Source organism: Acinonyx jubatus, chromosome D3 (genome assembly GCF_027475565.1).
Source record: "Acinonyx jubatus isolate Ajub_Pintada_27869175 chromosome D3, VMU_Ajub_asm_v1.0, whole genome shotgun sequence".
Classification (NCBI taxonomy): Eukaryota; Metazoa; Chordata; class Mammalia; order Carnivora; family Felidae; genus Acinonyx; species Acinonyx jubatus.
Genome location: NC_069392.1, coordinates 79,221,940 through 79,246,610, shown reverse-complemented (window position 1 = coordinate 79,246,610; position 24,671 = coordinate 79,221,940). Strand labels below are relative to the sequence as shown.

The window sequence follows — 24,671 nt, the reverse complement described above, 5'->3', positions numbered from 1 at the left end:
AAAGCTCTAAAATCCTCCAGATCCCCCTTCCGGGGATTTTCTTTGTGAAAGACTGTATTCCTGCCAACAACCTGAGATAAGCTGACACACAATGAATACATAGGTTTCCTCCAGAGTAACTCCTTTTCATTAAAAGCATTGTGTCTTATGGGGAGGAGGTGAAGGGAGAACAAAACAAAGAATTGGAAAAGAAGGGTCTATTGGTATGAGGGCTACACAGGTCAAGTACCAGCAGCTTCCAGATCCAGCAATATTAACAATTTATTGTATTTAGAAAGTGTTTCTTTGGATGCAGAGTTTACAGAAAAGTCAGGTGAGACTTAACCTGGGCTTTTGCCACTTAAGGGGAACAGAACTTGCCAAAGAAAATGATGTTTCGCGTTTTGTTGTGCCTGACGATGTAAATAAATGGGTGGTCGGCATTGAATTCATCCTTGTGTTGCAGGATTCGTGACCCTGGCACCTCCATGGAATCCCCACCATCTTCAGTTATTTCTAAGCACACTCTGTGAACAACATTGGAGAGGGCCACTCCCTTGGTCTCTGACATTCCAGAGAAATCGGATGTATTCTCATTAAAGATATTTTTCAGCCCTAGATTTTCCAGACTAGCTTTGGGATCAACAATCTTTTCCACCTTAAATTTTGGAATGGAGAGTTTGACTTTGGCATTGGCCATGGTGCTGGGATTGGTCCACTGCAAGAGCGTCTCTGAGTTGAGTTGTTGTTCAATCTGAAGGACCAAAAGGAAAGGAAATTATTTTTTTATTCCCAGATGTGAAAGATCCTGCTTGACTGGCAACAGAAAGTGCCATCGTGAGTCCAGTGCTGAAGCAGTGCCCTCGGACCACCGAAAATGGAATCAACCCTGCAGTCTGGGTGTGGGACTGGTTTCCCGTATCAAAGATGCACCCAGCCAGCCAGCACTGCTCTCCTCCCCGCCATGCTCCGACCACAGTCCCCTTGCCCCGAAATGTCTCAGGCTATTTCTTTCAAGTTATAGAGTAGAAATGGATGTGTGGCCGATGATGTTGCATAAATAAGAGTAAAATAGACATAAAACTAGGAGGGCTTTTATCCATACTGTTGCTTGAATGCTGGTTTTAATTTCTCCTCTCGGAAATCCAGAATATTCGGGTATTGGCCTGGCATCAAAAGTAACTCAAATCAAATCTAAAGTTACTCTTTGTAAAATGAGTTACTCTTTGTTACGCTGTCTATGGTCATTCTCGAAGACCGGGGGTGGTGAATGCATCCGTTTCAGTTGGTTATTTTAAAAATGAGAGCTATGCCATGACACATGGAATGGCGGAGTCACAAAATTCTTCACTGAACAAATCTGAAACTGCTCCTTGGCCTCCCAACCCCTCACTGGCTGGAGAAGAAACAAGAATACAGCTGAGAATGATAGTGCCTTGACCGTACTATCATGGGACAATCTTGCACTGAAGTTATTCACATGAAACTCCTAAAAATCAGCAACATGGCAAGGTCACAGACTGGTCACAAGTCTGTTTGTTTTGTGTTTAGTGGGGGAAGGCACCGTTGGATTCTCTTGTTCATCTATGATAATCTGGTTTTCAATGACTACTGTTTTTACTTATGGCACATTATTAGAACCAAAAGATTGCCAGAAGTAACTAGAATTTTTCAGCCAAAAGGTATATTCTCTTGCCCATTTATTATCTGAGAATGAAGAGAGGGAAGAATATCCATGCATAATTCAAAAAGACTAGTGAGAAGGAGGGGAAAAAAAAGTTTTTTCCCCTCCTCCATTATATATGTGTTATGGGTCAAATTGTGCCCCCTCCCCACAAAAAACTAAATTTTTATATTGAAGTCTTAACCCACGGTGCCTTAGAAGGTGACCTTATGGGGAAACAGAATGCTTGTAGGTGTCATTACTTAAGATGAAGTCATTAGGATGGGCCCTAACTTAATATGACCAGTGTCCTTATAAAAAGGAAAATTTTGGACACAGATACACACGCATACAGGGGGGAAGCCACGTGAAGACAGAGGCAGAGATTGAAGTGACACATGTATAAGCCAAGGAACACCAAAGATTGGCGGCCAATCTCCAGAAGCTAAGGGGGGAGGCATAGGACAGAGTCTCCTTCACAACCCTCAGCAGGAACCAACACCTGAGCTCAGATTTCTAGCCTCTGGGACTGTGAGAGAATACATTCTTGTTTAAGCTACTCAGTTTGTGGTACTTATTATGGTGGCCCCTGGAGAAGAACACAAAGCGTGTTCTGGAATTTCTCTGAGGCTCAAAAGTTCAGTATCTCCCATTCTGTACTTTAATCAGAAAAAAAAAAATGGTAGGAGGGTCTTTCACGCAAGTGGCAAAGTGCAAAACAGCTGAATAACAACAGCGAGAGAAGAGGAGATAGGGCATGGAGTGGAGTGAAAAAGAAAAGGCGCAGTGAATGTGAATAAAAGAATAATGAAGGCCAGGGACGCCTGGGTGGCTCAGTCCATTAAGCGTCCGACTCTTGGTTTTGGCTCAGGTCACGATCTCACGGTTTGATCATGGGTTTCAGCCCCACATCAGGGCTTGGGATTCTCTCTCTCCCTCTCTCTCTGCCCCTCCCCTGCTCGAGCTCTAGATAAATAAATAAACAAACAAACAAACAAACAAACATTAAGGAAAAAGAGTAACGAAGGCCAGTGATGGATAAAGCGTAATGACCATTAAAGCAGCAGGTAGGACGGACATGGACTGAGACCACTCCCTGGAAAGCCAGGGAGTAACCGAGGCATGACTGGAAATGAAGCAGGTCACCTCTGGGGTCCTCAACGAGCCTGTCCTTCTCCCTGGCCAAGGGCCGAGGCCCCGGTGGAGGGGAGCTAGGGAGCTGGGAACACGGGGCCGAGGGGGGAGCAGGTGGCCCTGGGTGGCTGGATGGGGCTGCCAGAGCAGAGGGGGAGCAAGAGCATCCTTCACAAGGAGATGAACCTCTACTGTTATCTACACCTCGTGCCTCTAATAACCTCCATAAAGGATGAAGCATAATAAAATCTCCTCTGTGTGTACGCATTAAAAGAGCTTTTCCAGACCCATAGAAGGTACAACACAAAGTGAACCCTAAAGCAGGCTGCAGACTTTATGAATAATGTGTGGACAACTGGTTCATCGGTTGTAACAGATGTACCACACTAACGCAAGATGCTAATAATAGGCACTCGGGGCTAGATTAAGAACACAGATTCCAACTTTCCGGGCTCCAATTCTGATTCTACGTGCCACCGATGAGTTAGGTGACCACAGACTTGTCACCTCCCCTGCTGTGCCTCAGGTCCCTCAGTCAACAAGAGCACCGTGACAGCTTCTAATAAATAGATAGGCCTGTCCCAAGAAGTCGAGGAGAAGGCGTACATGGGGACCTCACAGCTCCTGGCTGGTCACGAGTGCCAAATACATGCTGGCCGTTTTCATATTAAAGACAAAGGCCCAGAAAGGACCACGAAACCCTTGGAGACGACTGAGCAAGTGATGTGTAAGGCAGGGCAGCGTCACAGCCACGCACAGCGCCCTCCACACGGCTCCTTGTCACAGCAGGTGGCACCTTTGTGTTGAACACCCCTCTCCCTCCTCACCTTCTCCAGGCCCGTGGACTCATCCTCCACATCCTTGGGGAGCAGAATAAGCAGGCTGAGGTGTTTGTTTTGAAAGGGAAGCTCTATGATCTTACAATTAATACCATCAATGTTGCCCATACAGAACGTGGCGTCCATATTCATCATCTGCACTGGTTTGGTGTCTGTCTGTAAGAGGAGAAGAAATTCGGATCACTTGCTTTTCAGTTCACACAAGCATAAATACACACACCCGCACGCACACGCACACACGCACGTTTGTTCTTGTTATAGTTTCAGACCATTGTGGTGTAATCATCCCTCCGCTGGGATCCCAACTGTACTGGACCCAGACCATCACCGACTGTCCCCGGACGAGCAATGACTTCCTTTGAAAAGCCATTCACATGCCTTATCATTCCAATATATTTCGGGAACTATACGTAATACGGCACTTGCTTATACAAAACATTGAAAATAAGAGAGTAAGACTGAAAACAGAGGCAGACTTTGACTTAGTCTTTATAGATGCTCATAATTGCCAGCTCTTTATTCCTGGTGGAGTGGAAATAAATTCGAGGGCAAACCACATAGCTACTTAGGCAGCGTTTGCTAGTCGAATACATATGAGGGAACACTCAGCACACAGCAAGACACAAATCACATTTGTTTGGTCCTCTGTCCTCCTTTGTTTTTAATCCCCCTCTCCCTGTACGGCCGCCTACTCTGATCTGAGCTGTGAAGAAGTCTGGATTTGAGATAAGAACCTGGGGTTTCAGTCTCAAATGTGACATAAACAGATGGTGTGATCTTAAGGGAATCACTTCACTTCTTGGACCTCAGTTTCCTTGTCAGTAGCAGGAGGGAACTGGACATTTCAGAATGGTCGTTGCCTCTGGGGAGGAACCTTGAGACAGGGAAGGAGGGGCTACCCAGGGGAAGTGCTATTGTTGCTCTATTTTTTTTTTTCTTTAAAAGATCTGAAATAGAGGCGCCTGGGTGGCTCAGTCGGTTAAGCGTCCAACTTCGACTTCGGCTCAGGTCACGATCTCGCAGTTTATGAGTTTGAGCCCCACGTGGGGCTCTGTGCTGACAGCTCGGAGCCTGGAGCCTGCTTTGGATTCTGTGCCTCCCTCTTTCTCTGTCCCACCCCTGCTCACGCTCTGGGTCTCCGTGTCTCTCAATAATAAATAAACGTTAAAAAAAAATTTAAAGATCTAAAATAAATACAGCAAAATATAAAGATTGACAAAGCTGACTGTTGAGTACATCGGAGTTTGTTTTATTATTTTCTAGAATACTCTACATGTTTAAAATATTTCATAATTTCTTAAATGAGAATATTAAGTAACCAAATTATCTCTTAAGTCGCTTCTAGTTCCAATGCATTCCACACTCCTCCAAAAGGGTCTTGGTGCCCAGGCTTTTCTCTCTGGGCAGCATCCCAGGCCCTTCCTTCTCTCTGTCCCCATTGATATCTGACTGTGCCTCTGCTACTGACATGACTGATTTTCTGAAGGAAAATTAGTTCATACTAAAGAGTAAGAGTCTGACAGTAAATTACTGTAGCTTATTATTTCGATCTATACCTCCCTCAGGATATTTGCCTGTTAGCTGGATCTCTTTTAGGGGAGATTTTAAACTTCATATCTAAGGCCTGGGAGATAATATTTCAGTAAAACTTCTATCTGGGATCTTCAAACAGTAAACTGAATTTCCCCCAACACCTCTCAGCAGAGCTAGACTGTACTAATTTTACTTTTTGTAATACCTCTATTTCAATACTTGTCACATGGTTAGAAATGTTTGTTTATGTGACTGTTTCCCACACACACACACCCCTCACCCTAACTAGACTACAGTCAAAGCAGAAACTATGTCTTATTATCTTGATATATCCCATCACGTAGTAGTTGCTCACTAAATATCTGGTCAATAAATAATTAAAGACTTCCATTCTAGGTACAACCAGAAATAGAATTAGGATAGAAAAGCACACTACTTTTGAAATTTACTGCTAATGCTTCCATTTATTTCTCTTAAAGACGCTCTAGATTTGTCTAAAACTCTCCATCACGTTAGACGGCTAGTCATCTGAATTTGCATATAGTTGTGGCCACCAAATACAGTCGTCTATTTCATTTATCAGCACCGAAGATGGATACAATAATTCCGTTTTCTAGAATATAAATCGAGAGACATATCTTCTGAACACAGGACTAAATACAGACTCTTCCAAAAAACGTGTGTGTGTGTTCACCTTGTCCGAACAGGCACTATTTACACCTTTCATAATATAACTTCCTCAATTTAGTCTACCCTTAAAGAAGACACCATGGGACAGGAGAAAAGGTTTATTTAGTAAGACCTGTGAAAAAGTTCAGAGGCTGACAAAAGTAATGCAACGGAAACAAAGGAAAAGTCCGCATTCAAAAGGAGGGCGTATCCCCACGCAGCCTGGAGCAGTGTTTTCCTGCTTGGTTAGAGGCCACGCTGAAAAATCAGTGACATTTCAAATCTTGAGTGACTCTCTTCTAGAGTCTGAGTCTCCAGGATCTGACACCTCCCAGCTTTATGATTTAATGACAGTAAAGGAGTCCCCCGCACTCCCCCTCCCTTCCGCCCATGAACGCTTTCTTAAATATAAAAACTACACCTCTGGGTGCAATGGGGGCGTGCTCACTGACTATGACAAGAGGGGATTATGGTTCTTTGCCCACCCCTCCCCTCCCAACCATTGGTCTCAGGAAAGGCACACTACCTCCTATGCCTCAATTTTCCATAATTTTTCAGATCTGTACTTGGGAGCCTTTGACACGCGGCCTTACGTACCTTGTTGATTCTGAAAGGGCATTCTCTGGTTTCGGATTCAGGAAATTTCTTCATCCACTTTCCAACGAAGTAGGCAGCATTAACCACAAGGATTTGGGTCTGGTCACTGACACTGCTGTCAGACAAAATGTTCTCAAAGCGGCCTGCAAACAATTGTAGGAAACCACAGATTGCACAGGGTTATTCTTCAACACCACACCTGGGATCCACACCACATCTGCTCCCTGGGTATTTGTCACGGCTGGAGCCACCCACGCAAGGTTCGATCGATGGCCCGGAATGCCTCACAAGGGTTCCTTTCTCTCCTTTGACCCTGTTGCGAGAAGACTTACCGAAGAAATCTGGCGGCAGGGGTGGGGCAGGCAGAAAGCAGAGGGAAAGGGAGGGAGAAGAACAGGAAGAACAGGAAGAAGAAAAACACGAGCTACCCCTTTTGAATGCCTTGTGTGGGGCAGTGTGCTAGCGATTTCCTATGCACGATATCGTGTATTTCTCCCCATTTTACAGATGAGGACGCTGAGACTTGCTGTTAAGTCACTTGCCAAGATGACACATGAGCAAGGAGGGATTCAGGATTCTAATGAGTCTTTTGGACTGCAAAGCCTGTGCTCTGGGATGAAAATGCACGAGTGTAATTTTAGCCTTTTCATGCGTATTCCCTCACAATGATCCTGTAAGGCCAGGATCGTCCGCCGCATTTTATACTTGAGGAACCTGGGACTCGGAAAAGCCAAGCAGCCTTCCTCGTGCCCGCGGCTGGAAAGCAGATCCGCACAGAACCAAGCTGCGCTCTTGGCCAAACAGCTTGCCACCCTCCCCTCCCCCACCCAAAGATTACATTGCTGCAGACACCTGTTTGTGTCAAGGTCAGCACTGTAATTACCGCAGAGATCAAGCTCCCAACAGCCACAACAGTTCAGTGGTGATAATGCCTTGATAGAGCAAAGTCCTCACATTTGAATAGTACTGACATGTTTAGCAAGGGATTCTCACTGACCTAATCCCTCGGATTGCCACGTCTCTCCACTCAGGACCCGCTTCGTGGACCTGTGGCGGTGTGTGTGCAGGGCCTTGTACTGGCTTCACGCTCCCCTGTCACCACCTTAAAATGCGTAATACCTTTTTTAATAAGGAGCCCCGCATTTTCAGTCCCGCCAACATCACACGATGTGCTGAATCCGTAATCATGTCAAAGAAGGAACTTAAAGACCAGAGAAGAAGGGGAGCCAGCAGGTGGTCATTTCAACTGAAACCTCGAATTTCTGATTCTAAACTCAGAGGACTTTTCACTAAGCTACCTTCTCCCATAAAAACCTTAAATTTGTGAAGGTCTTTTAAAGGCCCTTGGAGAGCAAAATACAATTATATGGCAATTCTAGAAGCAAAACAATTACACAGCGATTTAAACGGAGCTGCTTTTGCTTATACATTTTTAAATTGTGCGCAGCCTGGTGTTACTTATACCTGTTTTTTCTTTACATATGAAGGCAATGAAAAGGTCATTTCAAGGACATATATATGTATGAATATGCACGTGTGTCCATGCATAGCTATGGCTACCATATATTACCTTCGCTATCTTATATTATTCTTTAACCTATATTGTCTAACCTGATTCTCACAACAACCGTGTAAAAATTAACCAAGTAACATATGCCCCATTTTACAGTTCAGTAAACTGAGGTTCTCTATCCAAGTAACTCAGTGCAAAGTGGCAGTGTCTGGATTTGAACTTGGGTCTTCCATGACTCTGAGACCACGTTCTCTCCATGGCCTCACTCTGCAGTTACAGCGTGGAACCTGTCATTCCTGAGTCAGCGGCATGACAGGACCCCTCTGGCCATTCCTACAGGAAGCGTGTCTCCCTTGCCGAGAAGCGTGACCTTCCCGGGACTGCAGGTGGGACCTGAAAGGTTCATCTGCACAGTCAGTCCTTCACATTTAAGTGCTGTGTCCCAACAAGTCCACTCTGTACAACACAAACATGTCCCCGGGAAGGTACACATGGACACTGACCGGCACTCAGACTCATCCCAGCTCCAATTCCTATCTGGGGAGGACAACTCACCATGGAGGTGGGGTGGGGCGGGGAGGGTCGGTGCAGGAGGAGAGCACTGAGCCAGGGGCAGGACCAGGCAGATACTGCGGAAGAGACCCTGAGGCTAGCAGAGGGCAGACCAGCACTGGGAGTGGTGGGTCTGAGGACAAGTTTCCTCCTCAGTTCGCTTTGTTTTGTTTTTTCTGGACGTGTGTTTGATTGCCTAGGAGCTTTTGTCCTTTTTTCCTTCAAAAAATTTGCAGAATTTTTGAGCCGAAGGTGGCCGCAGGGATTAAGTTAAAGCCCAAGCCCTTCGTCTCCGCATCGAGAAGCTGGCCAGTGAGTGGCCCAAAGCCACCCTCTGTTGGAGGCAGGGCTGGGGCTCCAGGAGGACCAGCCAGCAGCTCCCTGGGCAGCACAGCAAAGTGGACCAGAACTGAAGAACCAGGAATTCCTGCCAAGCCTTAGATGACAAGGGTGTCGACACGCCCAGGAGTCACGTGGTTGACATGTCTGGCATTTCAAGGGCAAGAATTTAGCCTGTCTACTGAAAGCATCCAAGGAAGCCTCCAGATGTTCAGTCCTCTGCTTAGCAGAAAGAGTCAAGAGAAGGCGGTGTCCAAGTAAGTAAAAGATACTTGCCGTCGGTGAGGTCCTTGATGGACTGGTTGATCTGACTTTTCGTCTCTTCCAATTTATCTTTGAAGTCAACGGTTTCCATTTCCTTCGCGTAGGGTCTCTTTGTAGAGCTGATGAACTCCTGAAAAACGTCCAGCTCATAAAATCACAAAATACCTGAACTCTGCAGTCAAACCATCGTGCCCTTCCACAATTCCAACTAAATTGGGGTTTGTAAAATGTCCAGGTGGGTGAATACCCTTTCAGCATCTGTAAATACTATAAATGGAGGCTTCGTGTGGAAATCAATGAAATGCCCTTCGTATAAAGTGTTTCATTTCTTCAATTCTAAGACAATAGCTATTATTAAATGCCTCTCTCAGTGTAGTAGCAGCTTTGGAGGAAAGAAAGAAACATTACGCTACACAAGAGTTATAATATGAATTCCAACTTAGAAACATTAAAGGGTATATTATATAGATATAGATATAGATATAGATATAGATATAGATATAGATAGATATCTTAGAACAGAAGAAATGTACAGAAAAGAGAACTCTGTGAGCAGAAAACTCTTACTGAAATTCATACCAACTCTAGAGATTTCTTGCTACTAAAAGTGGAGCTCAAGGACCAAGAGCCACAGCATCACCTGGGATCTTAATAGAAATGCAAAATCTTGGGGCACCTGGGTAGCTTAGTTGATTAAACATCTGACTTTGGTTCAGGTCATGATCTCAAGGTTCCAGGGTTTGAACCCCGCATGGGACTCTGTGCTGACAGATCAGAGCCTGGAGGCTGCTTCAGATTCTGTGTCTCCCTCTCTCTCTGCCCCTCTCCCCCGCTCTGTCTCTCTCTCAAAAATAAATAAACGGTAAAAAAAAATTAAAAAAAAAAAAAAGAAAGAAATGCAGGCTCTCAGGCCCCACCCCAGACCTACTGAACCAGAATGTGCATTTTAACAAGATTCCCCGGGGGACTTTTCTCACATTTAAGTTTGAAACACGGCTCCGTAGTGAACGTGGCAGGGGTTCTATTGTTAAAAATGCCAAACCCCAAGACCCATCCCCATTGAGTGATCTGAGGCCAGGAATTAGCACTTTTCACAAACATCCAGGTAGTTCTGAGGCAGGCAGCCCCCCTCAGGCCACGCGCTCCTTTGTTCTATTCTTGGTGCATTTGCAAGTGATGTACAACCAACAGAAGGATGGAAAAAATTTCTTTAAACTTCAAAAATTTCTTTAAACCGGCTTTGAAAAAAATCTCTTTCAACTCCAAACTCAAGTTTGGTTGAAATAATTCAAAATGTTGAACAGAAGTTCCACCAAATGACACATAGCTGATTAAACGTCCTAAGCACAGGGGGCCCCTTGAATTTCTTCAGAGCAGCGACAGCCTCAGCCACTTTGCATCTGTGAACTACAACCCAACCTTGGGACTGCGTGTTGCCCTTGACTGAGAGAACTGGGGCCACCCCAAAACATCAGAGCCTCACCAAGATAAAGACACCTCCACTGTCCTCACTGCTGGCGCAAAATGTATTCAGCATCTTCGTAAGGACCACGTGGGGAGCTTTCAAAAAACTTTCCATGCTCGGACCCCAGCTCACATCTCAGTATTTTTTTTTTTTTTAATTCTCTGGGTGATTGTTAGCAGAAAAGAAGGCTGTGTATATATGTCTTCAAGCAATAAGAATAAAGTTACAACATGGGGCGCCTGGGTGGCTCAGTGGGTCAAGCATCGACTTTGGCTCAGCTCGTGATCTCATGGTTCGCGAGTTTGAGCCCCGAGTCAGGCTCTGGGCTGACAGCTCAGCTCAGAGCCTGGAGCCTGCTTCAGATTCTGTGTCTCCCTCTCTCTCTGCCCCTCCCTGACTCGTGCTCTGTCTCTCTCTCTCCCTCTCAAAAAAATGAATAAACATTAAAAAAATTTTTTTTAAGAATAAAGTCACAACAATAATCTAGTGATGGATGTCCTCAAAAGATCTCAACCAGAAAGACAGCTACAGTAGCAGTTAGTAAAACTATGGTAAGCTATTTAACCGACAGTCTACCTTTTAGATTTGGAGAGCTTGCAGTTTTGAACAGGCAACCGCAAACTGAATCAATTCTTTATTGTTAAAGTAGAGAAAGAACGTCTATGTGGTAGTCTAGAATGCTGGCTACGTGTTTCAAACACAGACTTGAGAAATATTGTGATATACTCTGGGATCAAATCTAAGGATACTACAGTATACTTTAGATGATTCCTTCAAGAAACAGCTAAAATTAAATACCTGGAGCTACCTTGTACAGATACCCACGCGACCAGCCGAGTAAAGCAAACAAAACCAATTTGTGACGGATGAAAACTATTAATTCATACAGTTGTTATTTTTCTCATTGATTTGGGAAACATCAAGAGAATATTGTATGCAGAAACAGATGAGGCGGAGAACTTTAGAGAACTCAAAATGTTCATCCAGGTCATTTGCCCTGCTGTTTAAGGAGAACCCTAGCTGACCCAATGGTCACAGATCTTAAAAAAGGAGAATTCTATACATTCCCTTACCCCCTCACCTCCCCCCCTAACTAAGCCCCCCACTACTTTCTCAGGGCAGACAGTCTCTCCCTGGCTGTCCTGTCTGCCCCTCCTGGCGGTGTATCAATAAACTTCTATCTTCTTTGTTCTGCCTCAGGGCCGTCCCCACCCCCCGGACCCCCCTACCCTCCTGCCAGCCCCCATCAGATTGGACCACACCACACTTGGCGCCCCCCCCCATCTGATCAAGAGACCCCACACTCCCCACCAGGACTGATTTATTTTAATAAGCTTCAAATCATAAATGAGCATCTTAGAAGTGGATTTCGCTGAAAACAAAGTGGTAGGTGTAACCGCGTGAAAATGCCACTCCTGGTAAAGAGTCGAAGCGTGCGAATTGCTTTAACCCACTTACTGTAGAAGGATTCAGAGATTTGTCTACGTAGAGTCGTTTGATCAGTTTCAGGGAGTAAAAGGAACTAAGTTTGTTTACATCCGATGTCACTGTTTGAAATCCAAAGGGTACATCTTTGATGTTTCCAAAATGAAGGACCTGTGAAGAGAAAACAATCCGTCATCCCCCAAGCTTTGTCTCTTCCCACTGCGGTGGATACAGGACCATGGTCAGCCGCCTCGGGGGAGCAGTATCTTCCTGCTCAACTGTCCTCATAAAGCAAGGCTTCTCAACCTGAGTGTCATTGACATCTGGGGCTGGATAATTCTTGGGGGTGTGGGGGGTGCAGTCCTGGGAACTGGAGGGTGCTTAGCAGCAGACTAACTGCCAGTAGGAGTCCTCCCTCCATTTGTGACACCAAACATGTCTGCGGGCCTTGCCAGATGTCCCTGGGAAGAGAGGGAGAGGAACCGTCCCCAGCTGAGAAATACTGCCATAATGATACTCTTCTCTTTACTCAACTATCGGGGGCATTTTGCCCTTTGTTCAAAATGATGCCTCTGAGGTTCAGACCAAGGCCTTTCTAAACATGGGAAAGAGTGAAGCTGGGGTATAACTTCTATCCAATTTATTATTACTTTTTTGACATTTATGTATTTATTTATTTATTTATTTTTGAGAGAGAGAGAGAGAGAGAGAGAGAGAGAGCGCGCGCATGCGCATGTGCGCACAAGTTGCGGAGGGGCAGAGAGAGAGGGGGAGAGAGGATCCCAAGCAGGGATTCAGCGCTGTCAGTGCAGAGTCCTACATGGGGTTTGAACCCGCAAACGGCAAGATGGTGACCTGAGCCGAAATCAAGAGTCAGACACTCAAGCAACCGAGCCACCCACGCGCCCCCTTCTATCTAGTTTAGACGCAAGCAAAGAGAGATTAACACCAAGAGAGACCATCACTAGGCAGATGTCAGATTCGGGGATAGAGGGTCTCTAGCAAGGTCTATGTGACCCCATCAGTTGCTCCAACAAGTCGCTCTAACCGTGAGCTGCTGCATCACTGGTGGTAGAGTCAGCACAAGTGGTGGCTGCCCTGGGTGGGCTACAGTCAGACACCCTTGCCTTGGAATCCCAGCCTGTACCCGCCAGAAACGTAATCTTGCCCAGCCCTTCAGAGCTTCCCTTTCCCCTCTGTAAAATGGACTGAGAATACCTATTTTTCAGCGTTGCTATGATCATTGCAGACATTATATGGAAACCATCTAAAACATCATATCGAAACCTTAACGATGAGGGGCGCCTGGGTGGCTCAGTCGGTTAACCTTCTGACTTCGGCTCAGGTCACGATCCATGGTTCGTGAGTTCAAGGCCCACGTCCGGCTCTGTGGTGACAGCTCGGAACCTGGAGCCTACTGCGGATTCACTGTCTCCCTGTCTCTCTCTCCCTCCCCACTTGTACTCTGTCTCTCAAAATACATAAACATTTAAAATTAATTTAAAAGGGGTGCCTGGGTGGCTCAATCGGTTGAGCGCCCGACTTTGGCTCAGGCCATGATCTCACAGTTCATGAGTTCGAGCCCCACGTTGGGCTCTGTGCTGGCAGCTCAGAGCCTGGAGCCTGCTTGGGATTCTGTGTCTCCCTCTCTCTCTGCCCCTTCCCCGCTCATGCTCTGTCTCTCTCTGTCTCTCAAAAATGAATAAACATTAAAAAAAAATTTTTAATAAATAAATAAATAAATAAATAAATAAATAAATAAATAAAAATAATTTTAAAAGAAAAGAAAAGAAACCTTAATGATGAAATTAGGAAGTGGGGTTCATGAGCAAACGGCTAAGAATTCTTGAGACATTTTTGGTGCAAAAAGGTAATTTTAATATAGCACAGGGACAGGACCTGTGGGCAGAAAGAGCTGCACTGGGGTTGTGAAGGACTGATTGTATACTTTTAAGTTTGTGGTGGGAAGGAGAATAGAGATAAAGTAAGTTTCTGAGGATTTTGAAGCAAGGCTTTCAGGACCTTGTGGGGCTTAGGTGCCATTAAGATAAAGTTACTTTTAGTTTTTAATGACATATAAACATTGAGGCAGCCATGAGTCCCTGAGGAAGGTCACACTCTGGAGGTTTCAGGTGTCAGTGGGCTGCAAGCTGTAAGGAAATTTAATTTAAGCTACGTGTCTCTTGCCTTTGTTTCCCTAGTCAGTTAGTAGTTATTCTTACAGTTATATTCTAAGCTACTTAAAACCACGATGCTATCTTCTGGAAGAAGTCCCCTTCTATTTTGTTCCTAACTTTTCTTTCATTCCAACCGATAGCCCAGCAGCTCTTGTGTTTCATGGTGCCCCAAAACGATGTCTGCATAAGGTGATTCTTTCCTGACTCTTAAGTCATAATAACTGCCCTGACACCACACCCTAGGTAATGTCACTAAATGGGCACATTGTGCCTGTGACTCACAAAGCCTCAGTACTGCAGGGTTAGATGTCTGATCCAAGGCAGTACGTAGCTCTCCTGCCTAATGACAGGTAAAAAGACCAAAAAATTAAAGAACCCAGGTCACCATTACTGGGGGAACCATTGTAGGTACTGAAAAGAGCTTTATTATTATTACTGAGAACAGACCCACCACCAGGAAGGTCTCTTTACCATCCCTTCTCTAGTGGGAGACAAGGAAGGTAAAAGGGGGTAGGAATGGAGGGGTGGGGGGTGAGGAACCAAGGACGGAGAAGAGAGAGACAGCTTTTCTCCACAACTGAAGTTTCTTTTCCAAGCCTCACTCAATTTCAAGTGTGAATTGTTCATCCTGACCAAAATAATACTTGTGGGTCTTACTTTGTAGGGATTTGTGGATATAAGAAGAGGTCCCTATTTTTGAAATGCTTGTGAGTTGATGGAAAAGAAGATTCTACTGAACATAAAACCATCAACCTAAGAAGATAACGGAATGGAATTAGGAGCACATCCACCTATGACCCAAAAGGGGACAAAACTTCCAGGCATAAAAGAAATAATTCATGGGAATGTAATGTACAGCATGAGGACTGTAGTTAATAACATTGTATTATATACTTGAAAGTTGCTGAGGGACTAGATCTCAAAAGTTCTCCTACAAGAAAAAAGAATTTGTAACAATGTAGAGTGAGAGATGTCAACTAGACTTATCATGGCGATCATTTCCAATATGTGCAGATATCAAATCATTATATGGTACATCTAGAACGAATATGTTGTATGTCAATTATATCACAGTTGAAAAGAATGATAACCTAAAATAAAGGTAAGTGAGCAAATATGAAACGTAGCAAGATAGAGAAGATCACTCCATTTGGAGGTCTAAGAATTTTACAAAGCTAGATGGTCAGCCATAGCCAAAAAGAAACTCAAACAACAACAAAAAAGTAAAATACACACACATATACATATAACTATATGCATATGTGGGGCAGGGTCGACATCAGTTCATTGCATTCTTCTTAAATAGGATACTTAAGCCCCAGGGAGTATTCTGGAACGGAAGTAAGCACAACGCATCTGCTTCTTTATCCCTGTTACTTGAAGGCAGAAAAAATTTTAAGTTATTTCTATACCAACATAAGCACAGATCGATTTATCTAATATGGACATATTATAGGGTAGAATATATCACAGCGTAGAATGAAGTTGAGCCTGCATCTTAAAGTAAAGCATGATGCCATAAATAAACACGCACTGGACGGGGTATCTGCAGTGGCACATTTAACAAACACCATCTTGATTGATTTTCACAAAGTATCAGATAGACTCCCCAAAGGCTACTCGTTAGTGTAAATATTGTGATTGCCTAGCAAGCAGGTCCCCAGGTTGTCCATCACAACATGGTACTTGTAAATGTGGGTCGCAGGACAGATTAACGACACACTTAAAGATAGATTAAGACGATGCGAGAAATGGCATACTTCTCAATCCTGAGGAATTTTCTCCAAGAGCCCCCATTCATTTTCCCGAGGCACCGCCTCTGTGTTCTGGTAAGTCTGTTCCCACCGAAAGCAGAAACAAGGTATGGAGCTTACCTGTCCAATCTCATTTGCTGTGTCACCTTTGGTGCCTACTTGAGCAAGTGACAGAGAGGTGGAGAGACAGATCGGAGAGAAGAGGACATTGCCCGCTGGCTCCTTTTCACACAGTTGTTTGAACAGGTCAACTGCAAAAGCCGAATTTGCCAGTTGTAGAGCGTCCATTGTGGGCCTGCAGCAAAGGACAAGGATGAGGTTATTTCTAAAGCGTCTCTGAGGTGTTCTCAACGGCATTCTGCCAATGCAACGGGATTCTATTCAAACAAAGTAACGGTCTTGGGTAGAAGAGAGGAAGGAACTTTCAGTAAATGCAATCTGAAAAGCCAATGGTGAAGAAACTTCTGGCAAAATGTCCTAAGGTCTGAACAGTCCAGCATATGGGATCCTCTGTGTGTCCAGCTCTGCCCAGAATCTCCAGATTCAGGCCTACTCGGCCACAAAGGCCATCCTCAGGAGCCTGCACACCTCTTCCTCAGCAGGTGGACGGAACAGTTGATGGCACTGATCAAAATCAGTTGGTCTTAAGGGCACCCGTGTGGTTCAGTCGGTTGAGCCTCCAACTTTGGCTCAGGTCACGATCTCACAGTTTGTGAGTTCGAGCCCCGCGTTGGGATCTCTGCGGCCAGCACCGAGCCTACTTTAGATCCTCTGTCCCCCTCTCTCTCCTCCCCTCATCCACTGGCTCTCTCTCTCCCTCTCTCAAAAATAAATCAAAAAATCAGAGCAGTTTTGTATGGTTCAATTTAATATTTAGTAAGTGTTACGGGTTGAATAGTGTCTCCCTAAAGGATATGTTGAGGTCGTGAGGGTGGCCCTAATCCAATATGACCAAGGTCCTTGTAAAAACAGGAGAAAAGACACTGAGACAGACGTGCACAAAGGGAAGATGGTGTGAACGCACCCATGGGGAAGGCCACATGACAACAGAGGTAGAGAGTGAACTGGCGCTTCTACAAGCCAAGGAACACCAAAGATCACTGGCAACACCAGAGCCTAAGAGAAAAACATGGAACAGACTGTCCCCTATGGCTTGCAGAGAGAGCAGGGCCCTGCAGGTACCTTGATTTCAGGCCCCTCCAGACGGTGGGAGAATAAATTTCTATTGGTTTAAGCCACGCAATTGGTGGTACTTTGTCATAACAACTCAAGGAGACTCATACAGTCAGTCATGCCTTAGTAGGCCACCTAGAACACAGCAGTAGTTAATAAATACAGCTGTTAATGTTTTTGTTGTTAGTACACACCTACAGTGTGGAAGACACTACACAAAGTATTAGAAGGTTCAACTGAGTCCCTCCTCTTCTGAGCCTGCCATCTCTGGGGGCAGATACGTAGACAAGTAAGGGGAATGTGCGGCTGCCCATGCCGTGCGAGCGGTGTGACAAATCATATAGGAGTTAATGAAAAGAGAAAAAAGGTGGGTTCAGCTAAAAATACGGGGCCCGGGGAATTGGAGACAACAGCAAGCGGGCACCTAGTCCTGTCTGAGGACTCTTATTCTCATGTAGGTTCTCTAAGTCCCTGAGACCCTTTCGGTGGGTCCATGAGGTCAAAACCACTTTCAGGGGCACCTGGCTGGCTCCGTCGGTGGGGAATGCAACTCTTGATCTCGGAGTCGAGGTCGAGCCCCTCGAGGGGCACGGAGATTTTTTTCACATCATAAAAGTTTCTAGACATTGTTTGTCTTTCCATTGTCAATCTGTCACAAATATGCAGCAGAGTTTCCAGAGCCTGCGTGATGTGTCTTCTATTAAACCAAATATTAAAGAGATTCGAGGAAATGAAGAGACAGTGTTACTTTTCTTTCTGCACCTCTTTTCCTTTAGAAAACAGTGGTTTTTTCACAGAAATAGGTTATTTGTGTTAATATGTAAGGGTCACGTGATTGGTATCTTCAATAAATGAGTAAATATTTTAAAATTTCTCCAGTTTTAATTTCTGATTTGGTCAATACCAATAGATATAATTGACATCAAAAAAAAAGAAAGAAAGAAAGAAAGAAAGAAAGAAAGAAAGAAAGAAAGGAAAAGAAAAGAAAAACAACTCTTTGGGATCCTTGGTAATTTTTAAGAGTTCAAAGACATCTTGGAATTGAAAAGTTTGAGAACTGTTATTCTAAGAAAAGGTCGACCTTTCTGTTCAATCCAGTCATTACTGACCAAGCCTGAAGGCACCTAACTGAAGGAGTCAGGGCATAACACTTTCTTGAACAGAACTGGGCTGCATAGACTCTTCAGCCCCTGCCCGAGCCCAGGATAGGAATCCGCCTTTTATGGGACGTGTGGCTTGTGTGCAAGATGGATTCGAGAAGGTTATAATGTATCTCAGAGTCTATAAAAGCAAATCCATTACCAAAAAGAATGTTTTGTTGACCCATTCATGCTCGCTGGTCATCTCCAATGACTTCTTCCTCCTTTGTTTTATGCCCCCAATAAGAACAGCTAAGTGAACTTAGGTCATTGTTCTGAAAACCTACCACAAGGTAACCTTAAATCTTACATTTCTTTGGGGCCCGAGACCTTCTCCTCTCTCTGGGGCGGGATCTGCTCGGGATGACTGTGCACTCCCAGGCAAAGCCGCCCAACATCAAGGGTACGGAAGGCCATGAGACAGAAATGGAAGCACACAGGGTGTTTTGACCAGTACGTCCACCACGAAGAAATTAAAAGAAACTTCACAAAAGGTTTGGGGGATCCCTGTAACAGACTTTCAGGACTTGAAGTCTGGCTTTCTCCAACAGCAAATTTAACACGGATGGGGCTGAGTTCATCAACAACTAAAATTCAACATGAGTCATTTCTCCATCAAATAAAGATGCCTAAATGAGCTATTTCTTCACCAAAGAGAGAGGCCTAAAACCCAAGCCACTGCAAACTTCTCGAAGCTTTTACAACTTGAGGCCTGATCACATCAATAATAAGATGAAAACATACCAACTCTGCTTGAACAAACATCAGTAGTCCTTCCCAGCATGTACTTCCTACCCTTCAAGAAGAGAAATTAGAATAATTTTGCATAATCGATACAAACTTTACTTTTAAAGTTTGATTTCCTCTGTGTATTCAAGGCCTCGGAGTAATCCACTCAGGGAATTTTGACTGCAAACACCTAGAAGCGGATCAAAGGGTAAGGAAATGTTCATTTTACCACATTGTTCAAGCGAAGCACTCTTCATTCATCCTTTAAAGCATCTGAGGGTAAATTTAGTCTAAATGGTTCCATGCGATACAAGATAATGGTGGTTTTTAGGACAGCTGATTACACAATCCAGTTAACACTGTGTTGCAATTCAAGGCTTGGATTTCCAGTCCCTGATGGAAAATGTAAATCAGTACACGTCTATCAGCTGATGCTTTCCCGACAGGGGCAGACCCTCCCTTTCAAGAGTCTGTTCCTTTGCATGAAAGTCCTCAGTGTAGGCGTCCAAACAGGTGTGCCTTCTTATCTGTGTGCTGACTGGCTCCTTTCTCAGAAAATTCTCCCACGAGTCAGGGAAAGTCATACGGCCTTAATATCTGAGGTCCTAGAGATAACAATATTGTTGGATGCCTGACAAAGGAAGCAGAAAATGGGTGCACACGGAAATCTGTGTAGAGGCAAGCAATCACCAACCAAGTAACCCACCAGATATCGCATGGCAGACCTCATCACCTGCTTGGTGATTAATACCAGCACACCTAAAAACACTTAAAGCCGGTCTGGTCTGAGGTGGTTCCAAGGGATGACTTTGGCCACAGCCCATCGCCACCTCAAGGTGCTGCAAGACAAAGCATGCAAACAAATCCCAGCAACGTAGCAATACAAGCCCAGGAAAATGCATCCGGTCCTACACGGGCCATTTTGTGCAGCTAATGCTATACAAATTATGGGTCCAAGAGTAGAGGTTAGCAAGTCCTCCATCATAATTGTACATGCCTAATGACCTGTGTTCAGAGTGCGAAAAATCACCGCAGGTTTTTTTTTGTTTTACTTTTCACTTGGTCACAGAGAAAACTTCTATCCTTTTCATGAAAACCCTCTGACAATTATAACAAAAAGAGAGAATTTTCATTACAGCTCCAACGTAGGAAACGCTACATGTTTTAGTCACTTAAATGTTTCAAAGGCACTTTTATTTCAGCCAGAGAAAAGGGAGATGGAAACGTAAGTCACAAGTACAGACGCAACAAACAAACACTTGTAAGAACGTATTGCGAAGTCGCCTGCTGTTTACGTTATGTCCTAAAATCGTAAACCTTGAAAGTGCAGCCAGATCTTGGAACGGATCTAGTCCGGCTCCTCCTGTTCAAGTCCCAGTGAGGAAAGTGAAGTGGGCAGAGATGAAGTGATTGTCCCAGGCCACCCACACAGGGAGGTGAAAGTGGCAAAACCAGACTTTCATTTCCACCAGCTGCCAGCCGGGTACTCCCGACCACACCTCATCATAATCGTGTCTTGGCTGGTATGTGTTCTCTCGCGTGTCTTCGGAGCTCCAAAAATTCTACACATCCTGAATTACCCCTTTAGAGATACCGAGAGACTTTGCGTATTTTGTTAAATCAACACAAAACTTTGTTTCCCATTTTTGAAGAAGTTCTTGTTCTCTCTCTGCTATTTACATCGCAAGCTATTAATTTGATATTGCTCTCATTTAATAAGTATGGCCTGAGCACCTAATTTGTGTCAGGCACTGAGCTAGACATTAAGGAACCACAGGGGAACACACACTTGGTTCCTGCCTCTGAGGAGCTGTCGTGTGGCCTCACACGTGTGATAGTGCGATTAGTGTTTGGACGGGGGCACAAGTACTTCGGGAGAGGCAGTTCACTCATTGAAAAATCTCAGTGAGGGGCGCCTGGATGGCTCCGTCGGTTAAGCGGCCGACTTCGGCTCAGGTCACGATCTCGCGGTCCGTGAGTTCGAGCCCCGCGTTGGTCTCTGTGCTGACAGCTCAGAGCCTGGAGCCTGCTTCAGATTCTGTGTCTCCCTCTCTCTGACCCTCCCTTGTTCATGCTCTGTCTCCCTCTGTCTCAAAAATAAATAAACGTTAAAAAAAAATTTTTTTTTAAAAAGAAACATCTCAGTGAGGTCTCCTCCGAATCAGTTCCATCCAAGTAAGTCCCACCAAAGATGGGTCCTAAAGGATAAGTAGGAGATAGTCATGCAAAAGTGTGTGCCAGAGAGAACAGACCCAATTCAGAGAGTGCAGGTGACTCCCAAATGAGAGCAGGCACATGTACTAGGATGTAAGCTGGGTCACTGAGCTCAGTTCTCTAGACCTAGAGCTGGTCACTGGCCCCTGCATAAAGATTCCTAAAGGTTCTTTTTTTAAATTTTTGTTAATGTTTATTCATTTTTGAGAGAGACAGAGAGACAGAGCATGAGCGGGGGAGGGGCAAAGACGATGGAGACAGAATCTGAAGCAGGCTCTGGGGATCGGAGCTGTCGGCACAGAGACCAACATGGGGTTTGAACCCACAACCCGTGAGATCACAACCTGAGCCCAAGTCAGACACTTAATAGCCGACTGAGCCACCCAGGCACCCCAAGATTCCTAAAGTTTTTAATGCATCTAAGCCAATGGTCCTCAAACTTTTCATCTGTAGACCACCTGGCTGAGATAAAGACCTTATGGACAGGTCGACCATATGTCCCGTTTTGCCTGGGACAGTCCTGGTTTATCTGTGTTGTCCTAACATTAGCAAGAGTGCCCCTTTCCCTCTCAAACATGCCGTATTTGAACCAGATAAGTTCACTCTACCAACAGACCCATTCTTCTATGCACAAATGCATGTGCACACACACACACACACACACACACACACACACACACAGCTATGTACATAAGCTTTTTCATTCCTTACCAACTAACTTTTCACTGTGTCAGGTTATTGTGGAAATCATTTAGCCTCAGTTTACAGATGAAGAAAAATGTGGTGAATAAAAAACCTCTAAGTATTCGGTATAGCCAGTCCCTAGGCAATGTGTCGAGAAACCTTGTCTCTAATAATAGTAACTACAGTGGAGAATGCCTAAAACCCCAGTCTCTGCTGTCTGCACTCCCGAGAAGAAAAAGTCAGAGCCGGATTAAGAAAATAGGAGTTCTTGCAGCTTCTGCAGCGTGAAAGAGTTATCATGAGGATTAAACAAAGTCATGAAATGAGTAGATGCGTGTGAAAAGTGCTTCGTTAGCAGGAAAGGATAACGCAGCTATTAGTAATAAGGCCAATGGCTTGATTGCCGGTGGCAGGGCGTCTGCTGTGCTCAGATACTCTGTTTGGAAGCCTGATCTTGACCCCTGAGCCCTCCCACTGCTGCTTAACACTAGAGTCAGGCTTGCCACACCAGAAAGACCAAAATTGCTCTGACTGCATAGTTTCAAAGTCAAGCAGAGGGATCGAAGGGACAGAATTGAAAGCATTAGGAAGCGAAGAAATAAACCGGCTGAGTCATCTGGCGAATGCCTTTCTTCAGGCCGGCTGCCATCTCTCCACCCGTCAAGGAACCCATCCAACTTGCACAGACTGGTGAGGACTGAGATTTGGGACACACCTGATTCTATTCAAAACCTCTTTGGTGACGTTGGGGTGAAAAAGTTAAGGGTACCTGTGGAGTCGTGGAAAAGTCTACAAGCTATGAGTTTGAAGGCCTGCAATCTCCTTCATCTCCCCACTTAGAAGTCGTGTGACTGCGGACAGTGCTTCGCCTCTGTGAGCCTCCACTCCTCATCCACAAGCAAAGGGCCGAGCTGTAGTCTGGCTAAACCCCTCAGCTCCGCAAATCCGTGTATAATCTGATTACAAGCCAGCTGAACAGCCTGGCTTGTTAAATTGATCTTTAGTATGATACACTTAAATAAACCACAAAAACCATAGTGTCTATCAGGAAGAAACCATGAACCAGCCCATTTGAAAGAACACACACTGAAGGGGCGCCTGGGTGGCTCAGTCAGTGAAACACCTGACTCTTGATTTCGGCTCAGGTCACGATCTCATGGTCGTGGGTTTGAGCCCCGTGTCAGGCTCCATGGAGCCTACTTAGGATTCTCTCTGTCCCTCCCTCTCTCTGCCCCTCCCCTGCTCTCACACGCACATGCTCGCTCTCTCTCTCCCTCTCAAAAATAAAGAAATGTTAAAAAAAAAAAGAACATATATTTGAAATATGTAAATTGTTTCAACTGTCCTGAAACCCATAAACAGGGAGGGAGAATAGTCTGCGCCCGGAAGAATGTGGTTGCTAGTAAAGTGAACAGTGACTGGTTGCTTTAAATTGTCAAAAAGAAGAGTGGTTCCAAAACTGAACTCTCACCCAACCAGGAAGGTGGGCCAGACTCTCAAACGCCTTTGCAGTCTCTCCGGTTTTCAACACCTGGCCCTTTCTGAAATTAGTGTCACAAAATCCATTCTGAATTCCCAGGCACGGCTGAAGATGTCCTCAGGAATACTTTCTCCTCCGGGAATCACTGTTGCGCTGCCTGCCCCCCACCACCACCCGAACCCCCTAGCCAGGTTACGTCTTCACAGTTGGATGTGATTTTGCTCCCTACCTGGCATTCCTGGTTCCCAAAGGACCCAGAGCTCAAAGTGCCGCCCATGTGGCAACACTACAGCCCACAGCCTATCCTTGACAGTAACCATCATGGCGACCGACTCCACCATCTTGAAACAGCTCAAATAATTATTGTGTTTCAAGAATCTCCCTGAAAAATCGCCCTGCTACCGCGCTTTGCTCACCTGGAGTCACAGTTATCCTGGAAAACGCACAGCAAGGGAAAAGGAACACGAGAGCCTCCCAAGGACCTTGATGTAGGAGCAACCCTCTGTGGGGCAGAGGCAGGGCTGGCTCCCCTGAGCAGGCACCACTCCCTCTGTGACCACTCCCAGCCTGCGCTCCCGGCTCTTACTCATGCCTCTTGGCAGCCGGTCCATGACTGGAAAAAAAAAATGATTCAGGTTGAAGTTGCTGTTGTCTGCACAGCCTCCAAAGGCCTCCGACATGCTCGGGCAGGAAGGGCTTCGGTGGATCCTGCCTTGGGCTAAATATGTACATACATTCATCAGGGCAACCCTGATAGGCCACGTGGGACCGGAAGGTGAAATATGATACGAAATAGAAGGAATATGTGACGGTCATAATGATTCAGACTTCTCAAATAGGGTGGTGCCCGAAAGGCTCCCTAACCCCCACCTTTCCACGTAAACTGGGGCAGCTCTTTCTGCTAGGTGCGAAAGAGTACTCCCTACTAAACAGGATGGCGATCACAAAGGAAGAGGGCCTAGAAATTAAATGAAGTATGCTCAGCAAAATATGTAATCCCAAACTGATAGGAGAAAGCGCTTGATGAAGTTCCCGATGATTAAGATACACAGCTTTGCTCTCTGTGGAGCCTGCTCTTTGCAGGTTCCAGAGTTCCTGCCATCCTGTGGCTCCTTCATTCGGTGGGACCTACACGCTTCCTACCAAATCTGTTCTCAGGAAAGTCCCTGAAACTAAGCCATTCATTTTTCTGCTCTGCTCCCATTACCATCTATATATTGTACAGTCTTTTCTATCTGACCACAAGATGGTAACGATAAAGACGGAGAATCCTACAGATGAAAGACCAAGCCCCATTCATTTTTGTAACACCAGCTCAGTATGGGCTTGAGAGACAGCGTGCATGCAGT

General features: G+C 45.1%; 1 protein-coding gene across 1 annotated transcript; it reads right to left on the bottom strand.

Moving 5' to 3' along the window:
- Positions 1-243: 243 nt before the first annotated feature.
- Positions 244-23,947, bottom strand: SERPINB5 (serpin family B member 5). The gene is made up of 7 exons (XM_015083239.3): positions 23,739-23,947; positions 16,024-16,198; positions 12,006-12,143; positions 9,095-9,212; positions 6,415-6,557; positions 3,604-3,771; positions 244-733 (listed from the first exon to the last, which is right to left on the bottom strand). The coding sequence occupies exons 2-7, from the start codon at positions 16,189-16,191 to the stop codon at positions 341-343; spliced, it is 1,128 nt and encodes a 375-aa protein (XP_014938725.1). The 5' UTR covers positions 16,192-16,198; positions 23,739-23,947; the 3' UTR covers positions 244-340.
- Positions 23,948-24,671: the final 724 nt, after the last annotated feature.

What these genes read in the sequence shown, in the direction of transcription:
- SERPINB5 (XM_015083239.3), bottom strand. Translation starts at nt 16,191, where the DNA reads ATGGACGCTCTACAACTGGCAAATTCGGCTTTTGCAGTTGACCTGTTC. An exon ending in CATCAAGGACCTCACCGACG is followed by an intron (nt 6,558 to 9,094) that starts GCAAGTATCTTT and finishes AATTGTTTGCAG; the next exon opens with GCCGCTTTGAGAACATTTTG. An exon ending in GCCCTTTCAGAATCAACAAG is followed by an intron (nt 3,772 to 6,414) that starts GTACGTAAGGCC and finishes CTCCTCTTACAG; the next exon opens with ACAGACACCAAACCAGTGCA.